General features: G+C 40.2%; 1 protein-coding gene across 2 annotated transcripts in view; it reads right to left on the minus strand.

The window, feature by feature from the left end:
• Window positions 1–1,756: 1,756 nt before the first annotated feature.
• kcnj12a (potassium inwardly rectifying channel subfamily J member 12a) overlaps window positions 1,757–26,515 on the minus strand; it is a 30,369-nt gene continuing 5,610 nt past the window's right edge. For both annotated transcript variants that reach the window (XM_049015680.1, XM_049015679.1), the window contains exon 3: window positions 1,757–7,652. In XM_049015680.1, coding sequence (XP_048871637.1) covers window positions 6,225–7,520 — 1,296 coding nt within the window. In that variant the 5' untranslated portion in view covers window positions 7,521–7,652 and the 3' untranslated portion in view covers window positions 1,757–6,224. The remainder of the gene's footprint in view (window positions 7,653–26,515) is intronic.

A 26,515-nucleotide genomic window follows, 5' to 3' on the forward strand; every position in this document is an offset into this window, starting at 1 on the left:
TGAGTGCAGCAGACAAACTGTGCATCAGGCTTTGTGGTTCTGCTCGTGCTCCAGGCTGTTTGGATTGACCTGGATACGGAGCGCTATCGCACTTTTCAGTGGTGGTTCATGTCACCCTCCACATCGACTTAGCAGCTATATTAAGATACTAATAAAAAAAACACTGCTTCTACTGCTACAATAGTTGCATTTTATATTTAACGCTATTTTTTATTTCTAATTAGTACAAGTTTACACAACATATTCTGATTGGGAATGACGATGATAATAGCAATGACAATGTGTGACACACACTTCAAAATCAAAAACAAAAAGAAAATCAGTCTAATGAAAAGCAGGATTATTATTAATTTGAATGTGATTTCGATATTGCAGTTCCAAGGAATGTTTTCCATCCATCCATTTTCCAAACCACTTATCCTATTGGGTCGCGGGGGGTCCGGAGCCTATCCCGGAGGCAATGGGCACGAGGCAGGGAACAACCAAGGATGGGGGGCCAGCCCATCGCAGGGCACACTCATACACCATTCCTACGGGAAATATAGCAAGTCCAATTAGCCTCAGCATGTTTTTGGACTGTGAGAGGAAATTGGAGTACCCGAAGGAAACCCCACGACGACATGGGGAGAACATGCAAACTCCGCACACATGTCACATAGGCGGAGACTCGAACGTGGGTCCCAGAGGTGTGAGGCAACAGTGCTAACCACTGCACCACCATGCCGCCCCCAAGAAATGTTTTAAATAAAGGAAATTTACATTGTTGTGAAATTAAAAACAAAACAAAAAAACACTAGGGTCAGGAAATCTGATATTGGCTATTAAATTGCAGCAGAGCCAAAGCTCACAGATCATTGTGACTGGTGCCTTGTTACCTTTGTTACATGGAAAAGTTTATAGTCTTTAGTCTTGTAGCTAAAGTATCTATGCAGCTGAGTAAACAAAAGTAGTGGATGATGAAGTTCACTTATGTATCCTGGTATTTCCTCATCATACAGTTGTTTTTCTTCAGTACATCCCTCTAGACACCTATTCTTCAGGCCCCCACAATCTGGAAAAACCACATAATTTTTTTATTCCTCCCCTTGGCCAGCGAATTGGGCATGCGAGCAAACGTACAAGGTTCGTTGCGAGATATCGCATGAGAGGCTGCAGTATACACACTTGGCATCCTCCAAACCAACACTGTACACATATTTAATGCATTTAGGACTTATTAAACTTTTTGTGTGCTGACTGCGGCATTTGCAATGTTCCTGGGAACTCCCAAAGAAATCCCATTTAATTCCTTATGCCGAACCCGGGATATATGGAAACCGTGATGGGAAAAGTCGCGATGCAGAAGGGTCAGCTGTACCCATATTAATCTGTCCATCCCTCTCACCATTACAGTGTCTTTAAAATAACGTCCTTGTGAATTAGATCTTTGTCAATCAAATGAAAACGCACAGAACTGAACTTTTCTTATTCCCGACACTCATGTTTCTGTACTCATTGTTCACTGGGTGTGGATAGTCAATAGCTGTTATAAAAATCTCACAAGGACACAATGAGGTATTGTGTTCAGCCAACTTTGAATGTTTCTTCAAGTAATTTCAGAAGCAGTTTGCAGTAGTTTGCAGGCAAACTTATAATACTGTTGCATAAAGAATGAAAGGCTGCAGCAGTTTTGTTTAGCCATTATATTTTAATTGAATAATTTAATTCTCATCCATTAAAATAAAATTAACTAAATTAAAATAAAGCAAAAAAAAAAACCCAGTGTAATTTTTTTCTGTTTATAATCTGGGCATAGAGGAAGACTTCTACAGAGGTCAAAGGTCATCCAATCATCCCTTTAAGAGAAATACTGGTTTGTATCACAAGCTTCTGTGCTGAAAGTGAAATTATTAACAAGACAACAAAAACATCTTTATCTTAGATGTGTACTTTTATGTCATTACAGTTGCCAAGAAAAATCTGTAAAACCCATCTTTACAAGATGATTTTCCTATCTGATATCAGGAAAATAATCTATAAGGTATAAAAATAAATAGGTTGATTTGTGTGAATATTGAGCAGGTATCCACATTTTTCACTTACTTTGTGTACCCAGTACATTTGCTTTTAAAGAGCTGGGTCAGATTTTTATAACAAATAAAACTAATAATTTACAAGTCAAAAGCATAATGATTCATACATTCCCATGATGCAGCATAGAAGCTAATGATACATTATTACCATGGTTACATATAGTGAGAACCACGAACATCCTAGAGAGGTCTCACATCCTATAGTAGGAACAACGGTTTCACACAACAGGTTACAAGAGCCTTCCCAGAAGGCAGTACGAAGCATACAGATTAGGGCGGGGGCAAAAACTTCACCTTGAGAATATTACCTACGTGTGTTTTTGTGATTTGGAAAGTTACTGTTTCCCCCCCACATCAGTGAGTAAATGAATGATAATGATAATGTACGAACCTTTTGGCCAATGGAAATGGAATCCATTTCAAATGGTCGTTTTTCTAGCCTTCAAACATGTATGATGCACATTTTGTATTCTTTATTCACAGATATTTATCTGTGGTGCTGATTTGAGGGCAAAGATGAAAAAAAGCAACTCAGTTTAGATGTCTAGTTTTAAACTGCATGCCTACTCATTTAATGGCTAGAAATTATTCTGACAGGTGGCAAAGAAACCGCAAAAGAATTACCTAGGAGACAAACTATGGATGTCAAACTAGGACACACTTAATGTGATCTAACAGTTCACCTACGACCAGGGGTCTATGAAATGAAGAATCTGTCATTGGTAAAAATTGTATATCTGAGATGAACAAAGTGAAGTATGTGACAGGTGTGAGAAGTACTGTGTGAAATGTAGATCACCTGATGCTTCACAGAAGATAACATGCACAACAAGGGCGTAGCTTTGGTTTCAGCATTGATCGGGACCCCCCTACACACAGGGCACTCGCACAATATTAACAGGGACAGTTCAGTACCCTCCACACCCAAATCTATGCCCTTGCTGTACAAAGTGTAAGGCAGGCCTCAAAAAGGTAGCCTGTGCCATTATAGAAAAACAAAAGTTTTGAGAAGTTTAAACCCATTTCAGTATATGAGGAACAGCAGGCATTTTACAGTAACGGTTGAAAATCGTCAAGGTGAGATGCATTTGTCTCGGCCTAAAGTACAGAATGCAGAGAGTTCAGTCAAAGCACGGGGTGCATCACTACCTTGCTGCTTTTTCCGACGTGGACGATCAACCCCCCCACCCTAAGACTTCTAATTTAGTCCAGATGAGTCTCGACGTTCTGCTCCCCCCTCCGGGATGATGGCATCCTCAGATTTTCTTTTGTTTTCTTAAATGCCTGTTCAGCAGTTCATATCCTTGAGGAAACAACCACTGCAGAGTGGTTGATTGTTGTGGACAAACATGTTGTGAACGTCAGTAACGAAACCGTTCCAGTCTCCAGTCGAACAAAACCAAATGGTTAGTGAACAAAGGTGCGTTCCAGTAGTTATTGCTGAGTCTGTCCACTTTCGCTTTGTTTATTGCTTTTCCTAGGCACTACAATGTAGACTGGGTGGTCTTCCTACACACCATACTTCCACTTTGTCTTCAACACGTCTTCTTGTGAATTATATCAACAGAAAATATAGCAAGCTACTTTGCAGGTGATGAAGTGCATTTGGGCCAAAAATGAATCCACTTGTTTGAAGCGACTTTCTTTTATCTTTGTTAGGTTTTGTGTATAGGAAGCACTCTTAGTTGGGGAATTATTCTGCCGAATGACTTGCTGAAAGTGAGTGGGGAAAAGGTGAAGCCTTGAGGCCTATCATTTAGACTGCACAGAAACAATGAAGGAAAATGTATTCTTTAAAAAAGTAAACAGCAATCTCCCTGTCTGTCCAATATTTATAACACTATGACTGTAGTAGCATCATGCATTTCTTGTGGGAATAGCAGAAATGCAGTTCTGGGTGTTGTTGGTGATGAAATGATCCAACTTGTAATGAAATTGTGGCCCATAATGTGTTTACAGAAATTTGATTTATGGTGAAGTAATTAGTCTTGTCTTATTGTCATAAATTTCTCTTTTATTTCCTGTCTCGAATAAGGTGTTTTTCTCTAGTTGTGTCTAGTCTATTCTAGTCTGAATAGTACACCATTCTAAAGTATATGGCGGAGTGGTCTTATGTTTCATTTTTGTTGTAGGACTTAAAAGGATACCTTAAGATTCACGGATGAACTCTACATAATCAGCAGTTACTCACTAACCTAATCTGCTTAGCAACCCTGTTAGCAAGGATAAGGTGATTTGGGGGGGTCGGTCCTCGGTTCACCTTAACTATGAGTTACATTAGTCACTAAATGATGATACCACGCTATTGAAAATCTAAGCCATGCAGTCTAAGTCTCACTTTCTGCATCTTAAGAATAAAGAATTCTCTACTAGGTTATAAAGTCACGAAGGAGTCAGAACAGAAATGAAACCTCTAAAACAAAAGAAGCTTGATACTGCCGGATATACCACCGTGCCAAGTGCACTTCCTCTCATCTGCTTTCTCCCGCTAGCCTTCAGGATGGGTTTTGCACCATTCTGCTGAGACTCAGCTATCTTCTCCACAACGCTGGCTGACAGTCATGCTTCCCTGGACATTATGTGTTCGGCCATGTCCATGTGCTGTAAGACAGGCACCCCCGATGAGTTAGATCAATATGATCCATGTAGAAGCTTTGTCCACAGAGGTGCCCTTATGTCCTAACCCCGCTTATGTTCATATCTGGAAAATTATTTGACCATAATCCTCAAGAATGAACACAAGACACTTACTCTCCACATCAGTACTCTTCATCCTCACCTCATGTTTTCTTATTGGAAATGTCCATGGTTTTTTGATAATTTAGTAAGTTAGTGCTGTAGTAATTATTGTAATGCATTCATTATACCATCTAAACTATTGGTAATTACTCGTTGCTAGGGCAATTTTGCCCCAGGAATATGCTACAAAATGTGTTTAACTTCTGAATATTTCTGTTTGGTTTCTTGCAGAGGAATCTGTGTTAGATAATATGTTAGGTCGACTCTTCTTCAAGAACTCCTACCTTCTAATAAAATTTCTCATGTGCATAGACACAGGTAACAAAGTGAGGGACGTCAGAACAGTTTAATAAGCTGTAAACTCTCAATTTGATAATCTCAGTCCTTTCAATTTGCTTCAAGTGGAGAGGATGTATATAATATTTAATACATACATATGAATATCACTGCCATGCATTTACTAAAAAAGCTGTCGTTTTCAGATACGTGATTTAATAGTTATCTTAAAAATGCTGTTTTAAGTTCAGTATTTGTGTGCCTTGTGTGTGACTGTTTGATGACCGTTTTAAAGACGTAGGGTGGTTTCTGCTAGTAACCTAAAATCAAGGAACCGATCAGTCTCGGAAAACGGAACACAGTCACCGAGTGACTGATGTGAATGTGCAACATACATAATTTGATGATCCTGAAATAATAGTGCAAATTAGTGCTGAGTCTTTGATAAGTTGCCAGACAGTCTTTTTACTTTGCGGTCGTATTCGCCACGTAGCAGCTTGGTGTTTCACCTCAGTAACGACGATACTGTGCTACCCCACACTTGCGTTATGTGGCTCAGTTACTTTCAGATGCAGCAATGCACTTCCAAGGAATTTTGTCAGTAGACCTAAGGATTTGTATGTGAAAATCCAGATTTTCTATATGGCAGGTGTGGGATTGCACCTCTTCCACTGGCAGTACTACGGTCGTTTTGTACCAAATAGCAAGTTAACATACCAAAAGACTTATGTTTTTAAATAGATTTGTTCATAATAATGCTTCACACAAAATATTACTTATCTAAGCAGTCTATTTACACCCTAAGTCTGTGATTAACCCATCTCAAGATGGGATTTTAAAATATTTTGTCGTGTAAAGCTTTCAGCTTGCTCTACCATATGAAAAAATTCAAGTTTTTATAAGAATTCCTCTCTGATCACTCTTTGACTAGGATGCATTCTGTTTTCACTCTCGTTTGTCTCATTCCTTTTTCCTTTTGCTTTGAGATTGAAAGTAAGAGCTATTGTCCCTCAACTTTATAGTGTTATTACAGTAGTTATGTTTTCCTATGGCACTTGCATTGTTCTGCATTTATTCAGTGAAATAAAGCATTTGAGGAAATGCAATTAAAAGTTGATGCCGGGTCAAAGGCCGAGGTCAAATTTCAGATTCTCTCCGGAATGGCATATGTTCCATTCCTAAGGTGGCCTGTAGCCTTTCAAACTCCTGCCGGCTGTTGACATCAGGACTCAAGTCATCCAGTGCCCTGTCAGTGTCTTCCTCATCCTCCTCATCTCTACTCATGAAAGCAAGCTCATTCTCATAACAGAAAGAATTTGTGGTAGGGACCAGGAACTTGTTTTCGACCATGTCCTTGGCACTGCAGCGAGGGGTCGACGGTACCTCGTAGGTATTGTGGAAGTGGGAATAGTCCACTTTGTACTGATTTTTCTCCTCAAAGAGGACAGGTTCGAACCTATGACCCCACAAGATCTCTGTGGCCAGGTACGAGCTGCGTGCCTGCGTGGTCATTGCCGTGGCCTCGACCATCCCTTCAAGTATGACCACTATCTCAAAATCGGCCGTTTCCAAGTCCTGTTTGCTGATGCCAAAGAGAGGGCTTTCTTCGTCAATCTCATGGAGGATTGTTATGGGGGAGACCAGAAAGATACGATCTAGACCTTTATCAAACCCAACATTAATGTCTATTTGGTCTAAAGGTATGTATTCGCCCTCCTCTGTGACCCGAGGCTTTATCAGTTGCGCTCTGACGTGGGCTTCCACAATATGACTCTTCCTTAGATTCCCAACTCGCCACATGAGGCAGAGTTTGCCATCTCTCAGTGCGATTACAGCATTGTGGCTAAAAAGTAGCGTCTGGGCTCTCTTCTTAGGCCGGGCCATTTTTGCCATGATTGCCCCAATCATGAAAGAGTCGATTATGCAGCCCACAATGGACTGGAACACCACCATGAAGACGGCCATGGGACACTCCTCTGTCACGCAGCGAAAGCCGTAGCCAATAGTGGTCTGAGTCTCGATGGAGAACAAGAATGCCGCAACGAAGCCGTTCACCTGGAGCACACATGGGGTGAAGTTTTCATCCCCTGCAGGATTGTCCAGGTCCCCGTGCAATAGCGCGATCACCCAGAAGGCTAACCCGAATGCTAGCCAGGACAGCACAAACACCAGGCTGAAAACCAGAAGCATATACCTCCAGCGGATGTCAACGCAGGTGGTAAATATGTCGGCTATGTAGCGCTGGGACTTCTCGTCCATGTTGGCGAACTGGACGTTGCACTGGCCATTCTTCTTGACGAAGCGGTTGCGGAACCTCCGGCGGGTGTGGATCTTGCCGTTGCCAAAGCCATTCACTCCCGGCATGGTCGTGAGCCGCAGTCCTTCCTCCTCTGAAGACACGATGCTGTAGCGCTTGTTCATGCCCGCAGTCATGCCTTCCTTGTAATCCGAACGACAGCTGACAACACGATTCAGAGCGAGTGAAGACGACTAAATAACATTTGTATCCAGGGCCCACTGGGAACTGGCTGGGAACTAATGAGGGGCTCCTTACTGGTACCTAACCTGTGGAAAGAGCAATACAGGGCAAATTAATTACATTTGCGCGTACATCTTAGAGTTACAATACTTTGCAGCGTATATTTTATTATTTCAAACATTTTGAGATATTTAGTAAAAAATATTTGAGTTTTCACTTTCGTGTGAAAAGAGTTATTCACACGAGCCTTGTGAATTATGTTGTAACACAGATGCAGTTTCATTACTGTATAATTTTTAAAAGGCTGATCAAATATTACGTAAATGACTTAGAGTTCTAGTCTGGCACTGTCACACTTTTAAATATCTTTAAATTGTTTTCTGTTCTTTATTGCTTGAGTAAATAATAAGCTTAATTGTTGTGTTGATGATTGTAAGCTGAAACTGAAGGAGAGGGTAGACTAGTAACTTTAGACACAGTATTTAACCTGCAGTGTAGCTACATAAAGACTCTACTTTTATATTTATAAATATATTGTTCTTGCTAGAGATCATCTGCAAATGTAATTTGCTGTCCAAATATTTTATATATTTCATTGTATGTTTTTCTCATATTTTGTAGTGCAACTATAAGGAAAGAATGAACAATTGAGAAATTGGACACAAAATAATATAATTAAAAACACATGGCAGAAAACTCAACTTACAATATTTCAGAGGCAGTTAATGTCTGTAGTTCTTTAACAGAAAAGCATTTAATGTGGAGTCAGTTTGCAACATGGTGTTGAACTCCTTTCATTTTGGCTGGTTTTTTTCCACATGGGCTGTTCTTCATCGAGGGTTGAGAGAATTATTTATCATACAAAAATATGGAGTGTGAAAGCTAACTGCAATTAACACTGTCCACTTGGACTCAGATAACAATGGAAATCTGTGGACTAGATCTGAATCCTATTTTAGGCTACATGACATCAGTGGGTTTTAAAAAAAAAATTGCGTAATATTAGATTTGTTGCTTTAGGCATTATACTTTGTCCTCCCTATGAAACACAAAGTAACCCCCTGTGTAGTTCTGATGTTAGGCTGTGTGAATGGAATTGAACAATTTAAACAGTGATAATAATAGTGTTCTTGATCATCCCGCTGAGATGTACACGGGTGCTGTTTTGTTTGACTGTTACTGTTACTTGATATCACTGCTGTGCTCTTAGTACGGAGCGTGAAATTCGAGCTCTGAGCTGTTTCGGGCAGAACAGTGTCATCATGTTTTAGTTGATTGTAAATAAAAAATAAAAAAATGATGACAAACGGCCGTGAGACGTGTCCGCCTGATAAATTTGGATATAAAAATGTGCATATAAGCAAATACAAATAAGCAAAGACTAATCAGGGATTGGTAGCACAACAAAATGTGATTTCATGTTGTTCTATAAATATTTTTTATTCAAAATGATACAATATGTGACCAGTGCCTGAGGAAGCCCTTGTCTCGAAGGTCTCAGTTTATTACAGTAGCATAAAAGAATTAAAAGTAATGTGAAATTTGACATCACAATTATTATGCGCACGTGGGATTGTGAATAATTTCATGAGTATCAAAAGCTACAATTATTGAACTTGTTCCTTGAATTTTTGTCAACACTGTCAGACATTTTTTTAATGAAACAATCATGAATTATTGTGGGTAACTAAAACACGGAAAACATCTTCATCACTTCCTTGTTCTTCCTCATGCTACTGTAGCTCTGGAAGTTTTTAATACTCTTTTCATTTCATACCTATTTGTTAATACGTTGCGTGTCACAACCATAGTGTGTCAAAACCATAATCAATGAAATGCAAGATTTGTCTGAAATTTTCTGTTCTAAAGGCTTAATTTAAGTAGGTTATAGAGGTCCCAAGCAACCAGGGTTACACTAGATGGCTTCTGTGAGAAACATGTGTGTTTTAAGAGAAAATATATTTTGTCAGTCTGAATTTTAAAAGGTGATATGATTCATTTGAAAACAGGTGTGCATAATTAAGAGACCCAAGAAAGAGTCAAAGTATGTGGTATGTTAATAAAAAATTATTTTATAGCCCGTTATATGTGTCTGATGGTGTTGGCAAAAATTCAGTGCTGATCCAGCAAACATGTCATTTATAAAAAAAAATGTTACAGCTGGGGGGTGGCATGGTGGTGCAGTGGTTAGCACTGTTGCCTCACACCTCTGGGACCCGGGTTCGAGTCTCCGCTTGGGTCTCGTGTGTGTGGAGTTTGCATGTCGTGGGGTTTCCTCCGGGTACTCCGGTTTCCTGGAGTTAGCTGAGGCTAATTGGAGTTACTAAATTGCCCGTAGGTATGCAAGTGTGCCCTGCGATGGGCTGGCCCCCCATCCTGGGTTGTTCCCTGCCTCGTGCCCATTGCTTCCAGGATAGGCTCCGGACCCCCCGCGACCCAGTAGGATAAGCGGTTTGGAAGATGGATGGATGGATGGATGGATGGATGTTACAGCTGGGAGGTTCTTCCAAAACCTCATCTATGAAAGATTGTCCCTGATCTCAAGAATCTGATCTCATAATCACTGGTAAAATAATCTGAAGTGGAACTAGAAGGTGTATGTTTTAGTACTGCTGGTAAACAGATACGTGTAATCTGGCTGAATTTGGTGTCGACATGCCTGGAATACAGCATATTTGCATGTAACACATTTGTTTCATTTATCGCAGGGTTCTGTCCCCGAGACCACTGTGTATAATTAGTTTTGTTTGTAATTCTTGCTAAATTATTTACATTTTTTGATTATAGCATTTAAGAAATGGGCTTTTTTGACACTGAGGTGTAAAAAAATGTGCACAATTTAAATAAATAAGTAGACAGACAGACAAACAAACAAACAAACAAATGTATGTGATGTGTTTAGCAAAATTTTGTCAAAATGTTGTCAAATGTGTTTGGACCTCGTAGCCTGGTTTGGGAGCTGGTCCAGTAAGCCGTCAGAACAGTATTTTGTGTTCTTGATCTTGTTTGAAACATTCATACACATGTAGATATGGAAAATTTGTTTTTTATTTGAAGAGTCGACCGGTAATGTATTTGACCTTAATATGCCACCTGGGGTCTTAAAGAAATCTAAACAGGCATGGTTGCTTAAAACCATGGTTGATGTGATTTTTGGCACTTACATTCATGCATACCACATGCACTCATTGTTCATTAATATTCTCAGTGGCTTAAAGAGCACCGTAGTATTTGTACAAACGCAGGTTGTTTACCATAACTGCACCACATGTGGCAGCCTGAATTGCTGAGCATGCACAGAGCATACGGACCTTGCACGGCAGTAAACACTGTTGTAGGCTCACACCTTTGGCTGGGTAATAAATAATGGCACGCTGAACAATCGCTTTCACCTGCAACTTCACAGTGTGGAATTTACCAAGTGTGTCTCAAAATGTCACAAGAGCTCGAATGCTTTACATATGCATGGGTGGAACAAACAGCAATTTTACATAAAATCCAACACTAACACATTGAAATTACAGCATAATTATAGATGATGAAAAAATAAATGGTGAAATAATTATATGGTGAAATAAAGAAAAAACAAAATAAGTAAAGAAAAAAACAAAGTGAGGAATCGAACTGTGAAACAATTTCCCTAATGAATTCCTTGTGTATGTCTTATTTAACTGTACATAAAATGATTAGCATTTATAGCTGACATTGCACATTGCATATTGTACATACTGCATGTAGTGCATGATGGAGGATTTGGACTCAGTGCCCTCCGCGATCCAGACCAGGTTAAGCAGATGAATGGACAGATGATAAGATAATCCTTGTATTACAAGGAATATTATACTTTCACATTTTTAACTTGCCCACATCCAGAGCTTAAATACTTATTGCGCTGGACGACGATGTTCATTACCAGAAAAATAATTGAAGGTATTATCAGTGATCTGCGATGGGCTGCCCCCCCATCCTGGGTTGTTCCCTGCCTCGTGCCCATAGCTTCCGGGATAGGCTCCAGACCCCCCGCGACCCAGTAGGACAAACGGTTTGGAAAATGGATGGATGGATGGATCATCAGTGATCACATCATTGAATTTGTATGTATAACAGGCCAGTTTTACGCAGAAAAAGGCCAAGAGGAACAATTAACCGGACATTTGAAAGACGTCGAGGTAAATCCACATACAAACAGGGGAACAGATATATGCAGTGGTACCACAACATTTTTGCAAAGCACCACAGTTCCCTGCATTAGTCATTAGCCAGCAATCAGCCATTTCCCCCGTCTGCTGTGTTAAGCTGCAGCCTCCTTTTATACACAGCGTGATGGTCGGATAACAAAGGGACACGTTAATAGGAGAGGGCGATTAATCAAGTCAATATAAGAGATAAAGGAGGAATCAGAACTGATTTAGTTCCACCAGGTATGAATTAGACGAAGCAAATGCATTTAAGATGAAAGTGGGTATTACTGAACTCAGTCCCCAGTCCGCTTCATAAAGGAAGGGGGAGACCAGGAGCAACAGCAAAGCATCGAGCAAATTAATTAAATCTAAAGCAGGTTTACAGAAATGCCTGGAGCCAAGTGGACAGGCTGCCCTGTGTTTTCTTGTGGCCTGCGCCTAAATATTATGTAGTATTATAGTAAATGGAAGGTCACGTATGTGTGTCTGTGTGTGTATTTATATTTATATAAATATTTATATCCATCCATCCATCCATTTTCCAAACCGCTTATCCTACTGGGTCGCGGGGGGTCCGGAGCCTATCCCGGAAGCAATGGGCACGAGGCAGGGAACAACCCAGGATGGGGGGCCAGCCCATCGCAGGGCACACTCACACACCATTCACTCTCACGTGCACTCCTATGGGCAATTTAGTAACTCCAATTAGCCTCACCAGGTCTTTGGATTGCAGGGGGAAACTGGAGTACCCGGAGGAAACCCCACAACGACATGGGGAGAACATGCGAACTCCACACACATGTGACCCAGGCGGAGACTCGAACCCGGGTCCCAGAGGTGAGGCAACAGTGCTAACCGCTGCACCACCATGCCGCCCCTGATTTATATACATTTATATATAATTTATAAATAATTATACATTCATATATTTTTATACATGCACACACACCCATATGGGGCAGCATGGTGATGCAGTGGTTAACACTGTTTTACAAGCCTCTGGGACCAGGGTTCAAGTCTCCACCATTCACTCCCCATGTCATCATGGAGTTTCCCCCCACTGTCCAAAAGCATGCTGAGGCTGCCTGGAGTTACCAAACTGCACACAGGTGTGAGTGTTCTCTGCAACCGTTGGCACCCCATCCTGGGTCGTTCCCTACCACGTAAAGCCAGTATTACAGAATGCATGATCACTGTGGTTCCCTTTTCTGCAACGCAAGACGTCCAAGAAACTCTCACAGATGTATAATCCATTTCAGGGGCTGCGTAGATGAATTTAAGCAGAGATGTTTTCTTCCCACTGATGGGTGCAAAATGATCGAAAGAGAAGGCCACTGCGGTCAATGTACTTGTGTTAATATCCAGCCTGGTATGATACAAAATCCACACAGAAAGTAACACTCACAGAATAAGACTTCTTAGAATGTGATTCTCTTTGACAGTAGTGCTCTTACTGTATTGTGTGTCATCTTGCCAAACTGAAATGCTACATAACTGCAGAGGTCCATTTCAGTTCTTCACTTTATGGAAAGTAAATAGGTACAATTTCTAACCTGACCACTGTGTTTCTGTATTCTATGCTTTCTTACACACAGGGTAGGTTGATTCCATTGTGTCAAAAGTAAAACAAAACATATTCATCTAAATATCCATCCATCCATCCATCCATCCATCCATCACTGCTTTCCTAATACAGGGTCATGACAAAGTCTATACAAATATGGCATCTTATCTATAGTTTTAAAAGAGATGAGGGATATTATTAGCTAACCTTTAACATTACTATTTCAGAAATACTTATCTACTGATGTGGTACCTTCTGATTGCATGCATGCTAATATAACACCCATATTAAAAAAAAAAAAACGGGATTGAAGTAATGCAGCAAACTATAGGCCAATCAGTCTAACTTCCATAACTGGAAAGCTAATGGAAGCTATAATCCAAGTGAAAATGGTAGTTTACCTGGATGCAAATAACATTCTGAGGGATAGCCAACATGGATTTAGGAGAGGTAGGTCCTGTTTAACCAATGTACTTGAATTCTTTGAGGAAACTACAAGATAAATAGATCACAGAAAGGCCTACGATGTGATCTACTTAGATTTCCAGAAGGCCTTTGATGTTGTCCCCCACAAATGGCTTTTACTTAAGTTCAATGCTGCACTGATTTTAGGAACTGTAGCAGCTTGGATTGAAAACTGGTTATTGTAACTGGTAGGAAGCGGCGAGTAGGTATTACAGGAAGAATGTCACAGTGGGCCTGCGTTCATAGTGGGGTACCGCAGGGTTCAATTTAGGACCACTATTTTTCCTAATTTACATTAATGATATTGGCACCAATACATATAGTAAACTGGTTAAATTTGTGGATGACACCAAGGTGGATGATGTAGCAGATACTAATCTAGCAGCGGAGAGGCTACAACGGGATCTGGATTTAATTAGCAACTGGGCTGATACCTGGCAGATGAAATTGAACATAGATAAATGTAAGGTAATCCATGCAGGGAGCAGAAATATAAAGTACAGATATTTTATGGGTTCCATTGAAATAAAGGTAGCTGATTATGAGAAAGACCTCGATGTGTATGTAGATGCTTCCATGAACCACTCTCGCCAGTGTGGGGAAGCAATTAAGAAGGCCAATAGGATGTTGGGTTACATCTCTAGGTGTGTGGAGTTTATGTCAAGGGAGGCGATGCTACGATTATACAATTCCTTGATAAGACCCCACCTGCAATATTGTGTGCAGGTTTGGTCACTATACCTTAAAAAGGACATTGCTGGGTGCAATGTAGGGCGACGAGAATGATTCCTGATCTTAGAGGAATGTCTTATGAGGAGAGGTTAGCTGAGCTGATTCTGTTTAGCCTCAAGCAAAGGAGATTAAGGGGGGACATAATCCAGGTATATAAGATTCTAACAGGTCTGGATGCTGTTCAGCCAATTTCTACATCAATATTAGTTTAAATACTAGAACTCGTGGCCATAGGTGGAAATTAGCAGGAGAACATTTTAAAATGGATTTGAGAAAACACTTCTTTACACAGCGTGTAGTTAGACTATGGAATTGTCTTCCTGCTGGTGTAGCGCAAACTAAAACCCTGGGTTCCTTTAAATCAGAGCTAGATAAGATTTTAACAACTCTGCGCTATTAGTTAAGTTCTCCCCAAACGAGCTTGATGGGCCAAATGGCCTCCTCTCATTTGTAAATTTCTTATGTTATTATATATTTATTTTGCTCAAGTATTTAGCCAGTGACAACATGAAAGAACCAATGTGTGGGAAAGTTACATTTTTCTCTTTAATACATGCTGTTCTCTTTGCCTAAACAAACAGTGCATGCATTGATCAAAAGCTTGCCACCGTTCATAGCATGTCCCCATATCTAGGTCTTTCCAGAATCAAGGAGGTTCTTTTTAAAAAAAAAAAAATAATTTTTTTTAAAAAAGCACATGAGTCATCAGTATTGGCATTAGGAAGTGTGATCAACAAGGAGAAGAGGGTCCAGCTACGTGGTCTATGGCAAACCCCGGCTGGTGTCACATTGCTGAGTAATAGGTCCAATGGCTCAGTTAGGCGGGTGTCTTCAGTCGGCTTAATTTGTGGTCTTTTGCTTATCCAATTGTTTCCCTCCCTTTCTTAGATCGAGAAATTTGGATGCCCCCCTCCCTTTCCCGTCCAACATCGAGGATAAGGCAGATTAGCCGCATTGCTAACCGAGCCTGTATGACTGTTCTCTTGTCCTCCTACGTATCTGCCGGCACAGAAGATAAACTTTATAAGCGTAAGAAAGCCGTGTTCCCTATCAAACCGCCCACAGTTGTAGGTACCCGCCAACGTAATTAGACATCCACAAATGCTGAAACCAGTCTTTCTCTACTACAATGAAAGGAAATTGTAAACTATTAACCAACTAAATAGTCTCTTACCTTAGGCTTAGAATCTGAGAATGCCACATTAATCGTGCTATGCAGTTAAAAAATATAGTCTTTTTTTAAAACATTTTTATAATTGAAATATGCATCACTGTACCAATGTGGTTAGTGTGTTAAATAAGCATGCTGCATTTGAAAGTAGTCTAGTCCTCCCCTGTACCTGATGGGCCCTCCTGGAATCCAGGGGGCGCCAGGCCCCAAGCTGTCCCACGGTCATCCCCTTCTGGGCTTTGCTACAGAGGAGCCGTCTGAGTTAAATATACCAGCCTGGCAAAGGCCCCCCACCCAGCGCATCTTTGCCGCCCCGGCAATCTGGCCCTCGGCGCGAACTCCCCCGCGCGCCACTCTTGTCACAGGATTCATCCTCCTCGTTCAAAAACAAACCTGGCACTCCCTCCCGCCCTACAGCTGAGCTGACATCCCCTCTCTTGGCCGGATCTCTCCTCGTTCTGCCTCTATTATTTTTCCCGCCTGCAAATTTTCTTTCTGGATAACCTTTCAAATGGCTTTCAAAACCTTTTGACGAGGCAATGGCAGTTTTCAAATTATGGCGCGATCGGTCTATTAGATGGGTAAACAGATATATTAAATCGACAGAATATTACCGATTGGATATACTGCTACAGTATAGTGTTATGAAATCAGTATTGCGGCACTTTTAGCCATTAAAAATAAATTATTATGTCTCCACCCAGCTAATCCTGCAGTAGGTAGCCTGGAAAAACCAGGAGCTCTATAAATGGAGGCCCATGGTGCCCATTAGCTGGATGTCGAGCAGTGCCTTCCCCCCAGTTGGGAGCAGCATTCACCTGTTAGCATTAGCGCTTCCCCACGCGGTTGTCTGGAAATAAAGGCAACACTTCACATCTTTCACGGCATGGAATGACAAAATAAAAGCTTTCCTATTGCTTTGGCTAAAATGGGTTAGCTTCAATGTTACAGACAATGGCTTCACACGTTAAATTTCCTAGTTTCATTGCTACTTTTTGTAGTTTTATTTTTCGGCAATGCTTTACATTAACTGCACTTTCATGCCTTTATAATGCATTCGTTGAACATTCAGTGTGCCTTCATAATGAACATTTATAAGCAGCATGTAAATATACTTTGACATCCTAATATACCTTAACAGCTTTAACATAAATTAAACATTATATGATTATATGATTATGTTTGTTATTATCATATAATGTTATTAATGTGTATTAAAGCTGTTAAGGTATGTTAGGATGTTAAGTTGCGCTTACGTGCTGCTTGTAAATGTTCTATGAATGCATTGTGAATGCATTGTGTATTTAAGCAATAATGGGAGAAGGAATGCCGTTGTATTCCACTGAATCACATCTATGATATACTGGAGTACAACCACAATCATTCTATTATGTTATTGCTCTTATAAAACAGCTCTTATACAACAACTCATTGAGAAGCAACAGTAATAAGCCACAACAGATATAATACATTGCTAATAAATTGCTTGATTATTAATTGAAACATTTATGGGCCTCTACAAAAAAATAGTTCCCACCAACCAACTGTTGACTGTTGCCATGCAACACAAACATTCCAACATAGCTCACTTGCTCCCAAACACTTTGCATCACATAATCATTTGCAATATATATTCATATTTTACCACTGAGGCACATTTACCAAAAGCTCCCCTTAGCAACTTATCTGAAGGCATTCAGTTATATGGTTCTAAATGTGTAAGTCGCTAATGTAATTAGCAACTATGCTTTTGGAAAATGTACCACCTGCTCTGCTAATTTTTAATTTTGTGTCGCAACGTCATTTCTTCCATTTTCAAATGAATAGTGGATATGTAAACTGCATCATTTATGTGAATTAAAAGCGTTTTATTGCAAACTTTTACTTACTGTAAAATTTCCAGCAAATACAAACTATACTATTTTATGCAATTTTATGACATGCATTTTGAGAAATATGAAGTGGGAAAACGCTAAAGGAAAAACAACAGTTTGCATATATTTATAAAAAGAAGTTTTCAAAATAAGATGTGACATTTTATAATTTGCAAAATTACTGCTTATCTGAATTCACTTACCCATGAATTGAATTTAATCATATTTCCTCTGTTAAAACTGTCATATCACAAAATAAAAGGTTGAAGCTCCTCACTCAGTGTAAACAGAACCTGCACATGTGCTCTTGGTTATGGGAGTTTTCATGTGTTTTCTTGACTCAGTAACAATCTCGGGATTATCGTATCGTTATCGTATGAATAGCGCTATTTGCAAATGGGTGGGCGATCAGCATTGCTTCATGACTCAGACACTCGAGTCGGTGACTTCTGATCTTCTTATTCTTCTTACAATGCTTTAAAAATACATTTAGTTTCTTGCTATATATATATATATATATATATATATATATATATATATATATATATATATTTGAACAGTAGACTGGTAAAGGTTTCTGGGGGTGTTTTTAGTGTTTCTATGACAAAAATACATGTAGTGTTTTAGATTTTTTGGTTTGCCGAGAATTCTGTATGATCCCACAGGAGGATTGCAGACTCAGAGGGTTAAGTTTAAGTAACGGTTTTTAGATACACCTGTAGAGCGGACTGATACAGCTGTGAAATGAGATCTGAAATGTCCGAGTACAATTATACTCTGATAACAGTTTTCCTTCCAGGAATCAAAAATTCTCTTCATTAACTCCAGTTAAGCTGAAATTGACATGTGGACTTCTACCAAATATCATGTTTGTGGAATCATAATTTTTGTGATATTGTTTTTGTTCCTTCTAAGTTAAATATTTCATCCTAAATGCCATCCATCCATCCATCCATCCATCCATCCATCCATTCATCTTCCATTCATGCTGATCAGGCTTCACCTCGTAAAGAATCTGAAGTGATATTTGCACGGTTGACTTCTCATGTTTAGAGGCTGTCAGTACAAAATACAGGAGTATTTTCTTTGTAAGAGTGGCTTTCATTTTAAAAAAAGGTTAGGGACCAGTGGTCTACAGGGTGCAGGGGTGAAAAAAGCTGTATGGTCTAATCCCAGAATATGAATGAGGCATGGCAGTGCCCAGCTCCTCTTCATACCTGTGGCTTATGGGTAATAAATGGCACAGGCAATATGGGTCCTGTGTTATGGGGACATTACAGATATTGTATTACACGGGCAGTACAGGTCCTGCGTTACGGAGACATTACAGATATTGTATTACACGGGCAGTACAGGTCCTGCGTTACGGAGACATTACAGATATTGTATTACACGGGCAGTACAGGTCCTGCTTTACGGAGACATTACAGATATTGTATTACACGGGCAGTACAGGTCCTGCGTTATGGGGACATTACAGATATTGTATTACACGGGCAGTACAGGTCCTGCGTTACGGAGACATTACAGATATTGTATTACACGGGCAGTACAGGTCCTGCGTTACGGAGACATTACAGATATTGTATTACACGGGCAGTACAGGTCCTGCGTTACGGAGACATTACAGATGTTGTATTACACGGGCAGTACAGGTCCTGCGTTACGGAGACATTACAGATGTTGTATTACACGGGCAGTACAGGTCCTGCGTTACGGAGACATTACAGATGTTGTATTACACGGGCAGTACAGGTCCTGCGTTACGGAGACATTACAGATGTTGTATTACACGGGCAGTACAGGTCCTGCGTTACGGAGACATTACAGATATTGTATTACACGGGCAGTACAGGTCTTGCATTACTGAGATATTACAGATATTGTATTACATGGGCAGTACAGGTCCTGCGTTATGGAGACATTATAGATACTGTGTTACACCGACAATACAGGTCCTGTGCTACATATACAGTACATTACAGATACTATGTTACATGGGCAGTACACAGTCCTCTGTTACACAGACATTACAGATACTGTGTTACTCAGCCAGTAAAGGTCCGGTGCTATATTGACGCTGGAGATACTATATTACAGGGGAAGTACCAGTCCTGTGTTACACAGACATTACATGTACCTGTACTGCGAGTTTTGTATTATGCTGATGTTCCAGGCCCTGCATCAGACAGACATTGCATGATCTGTGTTACTCTGGTCATACCTGCCCATACTGACAGGTGGCGCCTCTGGGTGTCGGGCTCTGGCCTTCCCTCTTAGGGGCTCATCGCTTTTGTGCGTGTTAATTATCCAGCCGGCTGAGCAGCCGCAGCCAGAGCCACCTTGTGGAACGTTCATCATTAAAGGAGCGAAATACCCAGGGTTCTGCCTAATCACGGCACATGGCTTATTCTTCTCTGATTATTCCTCTCTTTTTTTCCCTTTTAACAAAAGTACTCTGCTCTCTGCCCTTCTGTATGGGTGGCCTTAATTCACGCTCCATTAAGGTCCATTTGATAGACATTTTCTCAAACCATTTAACAGAAAATCACTAAACTGCAGGTCAAAAGAACATTTTCCTTCGTGCCTGAGACCATGTCTCTGGGTTTCTGTGATTACAGAGGATGTCTGTCAATGTTGCATCAGTGAAACATTTTTTGGTCATTTTTCAGGCACCCATTGGACGAATTGCAGCTGAATACAGATCAGTGACTCTACTACCTTCTCCCACCATAAAAAAAAATTCTCACAGATAATGTCACAGACCTTTCAGCATCCTAAGGTCCATTTCAACATAGAACCTTTAGTGTTCAACAGATCTGGTTATAGCTGCACTACGTGTGACATTCTTTCATCTTGACTATTTAACACACTCCTCCCCCAGCAGTTAGTACGGCAACAGCTTCACCCTCGTGGGATTTTAAGTCTGGACCCCTATGCCACTACATGGAGGTTCAATGAGGATACTGTCCACAGATTGACAAAATACAGGGACCAGCAACGTCCCAGATTACTTGGGGTTCGGATGAAAGTGGATGACTAACATCGCTCAAAGCACCCGTTTCTTTCAGACTGTATCTGGGCCGCGCAGCATACACGTGTGTATGTGTGAGGGTTATGCAATGCGCCCAGCAGTTCAGCTCAGCAGTAAGCAAGTCAAACTCTTGTGGGAGTGTTAGCAGCTGAAATAGATTAACTTCTGCGGGGCCCTCTGATTTTTGGGCAATTTCTGTTGGACTTTTATCCAAATGTCCTGCTATCGGGCTCAGCAGATCGGCTGGGATTTGTTCTAGAACCGGCGTGAGTTGTGACGTCACGAAATCTCCCTGAAACCCTTTAACCTGAATGCGGTGTCTGTCAGTACGGATTACAAACACCACATGTTTTCTGAAACCTACCGGGCCTGATGGAAATCACCGTGGACCCCCTCAGATGCTCCCCCCCAGCTCCCTCTCTCTTGCTGATGCTCGCACACAAAATCATTCGCTCTGAACTTTAAAAATAAAATTGCAAACCATAAATGACCAAGGATTCTGAGCAGAGGAGAGAGCTTTGAATCCTGATTGCTGAACGATAAATGTGACATTGTGTTTCCCCTGCAAGTTACATTTTATAATAATTATACACAGTTACTACTGAAGTACAAATAATGAACGATTCATAAACAAATATACTTGCTAGCTGAGATAAAAGATGTCACAATTCCTTAAGGAACACATACGAGATCGGTATTTCACTTGTGTTATTCATGACTTGCTCCTTCTGTAATTCACAAAGTCTTACAGAATTAACAGATTTAGCAACAAATGTGGTAACTGTTTGGGATGAAAGATGCATTATGATTCATTAATGATGAAGAAATATGAAATCAGTGTTTAACTTGTGTTATTCATGACTTGTTCCTTCAGTAATTCACAAAGGGTTACAAAATTAACAGATATAGTAACAAATCAACTAACTGCTGGAGATAAAACATGCATCATGGTTGATTAATTATAAATTAAGATGAGATTAATATGTAACTAAGACTTAATATATAAGTAATAGCACAATACTACATTATATGTGCCGCATCAAGTAAAGTGTTACGAATAATTCTTAACTTCTCTATTCTAACATTATCCTCCCATGTGAACTGTCAGTACTTGTTTCATTGTAATAAATGTCTGTCAACAATAAATGTGTATTTATTGTTTATTGAGTCTTCATGTACTTCCCTGCAAACTCTAGCAGGTGGAACAGATGAGTTTTATGCCTCAGAAAGGTTTCATTATTAATTCTTTATGAGCGAGATCAGACATGCATATTTTACTGACACACTTTTTAAAACATTTAATTGATAGCAGGATACTTCCAGTGGCAAATTTTCCAAGCATAATTGAAACTCAGTGCTGTAGAAAACATAAAGAATGGATCAATTGTGCTTTTGTGAGAAACTTACTGAACTTACAGCTAGGTCACATTGCTGTGATTGTTGGACAATGAAGTGACAAATTGCTTTTTTGAGATTTGTTTTGTAGTGCGTCGAACAAAATCTAGACAGCGATTTGTGGTGCCTAACCTGCTCAGTAATTGTTCCGTTTCTCACTTCAGCTGTGTTTTAATGAAACAGCAAAGCATCACGAATTAACCATGTGGGACCACAATGAAATGTGACTCTTCAAAATGCTTTCAGAGGCTTTTAATTGACCCTCTGTGACCCAGAGAAGTAGTTGCCATGGCAGCCGTACGCTCCCGTCCAGCCCTCAGTGTGTAACGTGACACTTTCATCCTCATGGGGGTCACATTCACAGATGCGGCCCCATGGGGGGTGGGGGGGGGAGGGCAGTGGACTTATTTTTAAACAAGAACTAAGAACTTACTTCTGACCCAAATTATACTATGTGTACAAAACAGGATGAAGAGCTGTCAAAATTAGGTAAAATTTACACATATGAAATAGTATCACGCGGTAACTGAGGAGAAAGAGCAACTTTTTACTGCCAAGCTTTTATACTACAAAATTTGAACCTTTGCATGATAACTATGAATATTTCATCAATAAATAAATATATTTAAATTGAAGTTAAACTTGGAAATGCAAATAATACATCAAAAAGATGTAACAGGGCATGAAGTTAAATACTTAATATTTGATTTCTTCATTTTAATACATGCACATTTTGTACTAGTGAATAAGTTACAAAAATCTCCAGGGTAAAGTTGTACTCCAACATTATGGAATGCAAAGTGTTGCTTTTGGTGGCCTGAACTATGCACTTAAATTACTGAGACTTAAAACATCAATATTTTATTTATTTCCGCCACCAATTACGTTTCCGGAAGGGATCCAAAGCCCTGTTAGCTTACTGGATGAGAGTCCACCTGTTGCTTTTGTGAAATTAATGTTTAATCTCCACTGAATGCACACAAGACACACCGATAACAGCAGAAGCTCATTCAAAGACAATCTGAGAGATAAGAGGAATATGAATTTGGCATTACTTTAAGTTAGTGTGAAGGCCTGACTTTGTGTCATAATTGCCAGAGATGATAACCAGATGTTTTCACATCTCATTGGAGTATTTGGGTAGGCAGCAAATATTGTATTCCAACTCTTTGAAAACTCATATAATGATTCATTTTAATAGCATTTTAATGCCATTAATATATTAAGCAGGAGAATGAAGTCAGTACGATGTACTTCTAAGTTAATTTAATTTTATTTTATATCCCTAGAAGTTTGGGTATTATATTATAAAAGGGAGCATTTTAAATGTTTAATGTTTAAAATCACAACTTTAAGTTGTCCAGTTTAATTTGCCTGTTTTCTTTTTTTTCTGTAAATCATCATTTAAACAGTATATATGTATGTTCTGATGTTAAATTTTAAATAAAACTGTTGTCATTCTGTGTAAGCAGATAATTTATACACATAACATGTGATTCCCTGCTCTTTGCCAGGATTGAAAGCCTTTTCAATCAATCAAAACTGTTTTAATTAATTTTGCGCGTTTTCCTGTGTACTTATGCTTAAACCCTGACCTCCTACAAAAGTACGTTAAGAAATGTATACAAGTTTTATGTTTTATATATTTTTGTTGAAAAGGATTTCATAACGATACTTACATTGTCTTCATTTAAATTGTACTGAAATGGCTGAAATTAAAAATTGCTTTAATGCTACTTTAAGCAACAATGTGTTAAGACAGCTGTGTAACACTCTCTGTATTTGAAAATTCTATCATAAAACATCATTGCTGCTTAATTAGTAACATCTCCGGCAAATTCGTCAAGAATCACGCTCTGTGATTCAGTTCATAAATGAGAATGACATGTAAATAGAACCACTTTGCTATGCCAGCCTCATAACAAGAGTCAGTGTTGAGAGACGTACGTATCTGCAGTGTGGTGCTGCTGGCAGCCGGTGTCAGGTTAGTAATGCAATCTGCCTGCCACTGTACCTCAGCATGCTTCCTGAAAGGCGATCGGACCCCTCTATGGGCATCCATGTTGTTGTCAGGCACCTCGGTTACTGTGCTCCAATTACGGACGCCTATCAGCCATGGCACCCCCCACCCAAGGCACTCTCTCATGCCGCCCCCCCCCCCATGCAACATGCTGCCGATAGATCATTCCTCAAGAGCAGCGACAACGATGCTTGCCCCTACTAAATGAAAATGAGACAGAAATACCGGAATAAATTGGATTGTCGCTCAATTATGTTGACAAACAATTATGCACCATGAAAGAAAAATTGGGACATTGGTTTCGATCTCTTGTTTGTGGCACAGAACAGTTTATCTGTGACTAAGCCCATTAATGAGGTCATTAACGTGAGTCAGCTTGGGTCACTACACTGTAGACTCTGTGACCCAACTCCCTCTCTCTACACAGCCCCTCTACTCTTCTGGCTTGGCAGCAAAGCCTTTGTATATTAATAAGGCACACAGCCACTATATATAGTGTAATATATGCATTGTGGCTCAATGGGTAGCACTGGACCTCACAGCTCCACTGCTGGGGGTTGGAATCTTGTCTCTCGGTTGGCATGTGGAATTTCACGCTTTCCTTGTGTTGTGCAGATTGCCTGTTTCCTCCCACTACATCCAGTTAGGCTAATTGGTACACCCTCCCCCCCCCCCCCCCCCCCCCCCGTTTGCCGTGAGCCCTCCACTTCTTGGGATGACACTCATCCAATCCCCCCAGCCCTGACCAAGAGGAATGGTCAGTAGGTGGATGAATAGGCACACTGTAATTGAAGACTTTACATAACTACAGTTTTTATTCCATCAAGATAAATTAGATACAAGTTCTATCCCTGTACAAAGTTATTATAAACCGTCTCTGCTGTTAAGCATTACTAACAAAAATATATTTAACGTTTCTTCATTTGTCTTTCCCGCTGCCTGGAAGTGCAGTTAGTATCAATATTTCCTACTCGATAGGGGCTCCGCACCACCACTGATAACAAATATGACATTGGAGGCTGTCGAATTTGTGTTTTGCTGAAATATATCATGACGAACCACAGACTTGATGAATTAAATAAAGCGTTTGGTTTTGAAATAGAGCTGTTTTTTTAGTATCCCAATGGGATTATGGTGTTAAAACATTCGTGTCGTTTGGTGTCTTTTACCATCCAGGTATGAAATGCTGGAAGGGGATGAAAGATAATCCTGTGATTTAATTCAAGGATAATGGCAGTCATATGAATATTCACACTATTATCGGCGTGATTTCTTGTGGTCACTGATATTCATCTATCGTTTATAATATACTTCCAGGCACAATGATATTGTTTCTCTAAAAAAAAAACAAATATCACCCTCCTTCCTCGTGGATATATACTTGCTGCCATCTTTACCTTTAATAGTCAAGTGCAGTGGCAGATATGACTTTTGTCAGTCATTTTGTTTGTCAGAATTCTGATCTCTTGAACTCATTCTCTGACCATATTTGCTTCGTAGCCTTAAATGCAAGATAAATGAGATGCAAGATGTTTTTTTCTAGAATATTCCCTTAGTAAAGTGTTCCTGCTCACGACATGGAAGTTTGCTTATTTAACACGCTCTCTCTTATGTGAATCCTGCCGCCAATCAAAGGATCAAATCTCACAGAGGATTTTTTATTACCTTTTTAATTGCGTTTGCATTTGGCATCTCATTGCATGACTGCAGGCGCAGTCTGGCCCCTTTGCTGCGCAAAGCCTTCATCAGACCGCTGTAGTGAGGTCACGGTGCTCATACCTGGACAGGGGAACCCGCTCCCCCCACCACACCGGGGCCCTGCCAACTGGTTGCTGCCCACCCCTCACATCTCCATCTCCCCAATTTCTCTGAAGCATGGCAAAATTTTTTCTTTGAATGTATCTAAACTCACTGTTAATATTAGTCTCATAAAAGCCACACTTGACCCAAACACCGAAAAACACATTTTAAAAGCGTTATAAATGTAGATTTTGACTAGACAGCATTTGGAGCCTGCTAAACGTCTTAACCTAATGAAGCAATCCACAAACAGAACACAAAGAGTGTTGAACAGGGTTAATGAATTTCAAAACAATTCAGAGCCAATAGAGACAGACTTTGACTCCATATTAATTAAAGAACACTTATAAAATTCCACTCAACAAGGTCATTATCAATCCAAATTAGTAATAAAACTGCCATAATCATAAGCTTTCGATTCACCTCTATGTGACAGTATATGAAGTCACATTCATAGCACCCCCACCAGACATCCTGCACCTGTTGGGGTGAGATATTAGCTTAAGATGTCCGCTGACGCGACACTATGGCCTATCTCAAATTGCAGCGGAACTCGAGCCCTGGCCGGACGTGCAAGACCATCAAATGCTTCCTTAACCTGCTTCCCGGGCACATCACCAATCCTCGACTCCAGTCTCGAAGGGGGATGAGTTACTCGGGTCCACACGTGTGCATGCAAGGCAGGGTTCCGACGCGTGGCGAGGAGGTTGTGT

Source organism: Brienomyrus brachyistius, chromosome 5, assembly GCF_023856365.1.
Source record: "Brienomyrus brachyistius isolate T26 chromosome 5, BBRACH_0.4, whole genome shotgun sequence".
Classification (NCBI taxonomy): Eukaryota; Metazoa; Chordata; class Actinopteri; order Osteoglossiformes; family Mormyridae; genus Brienomyrus; species Brienomyrus brachyistius.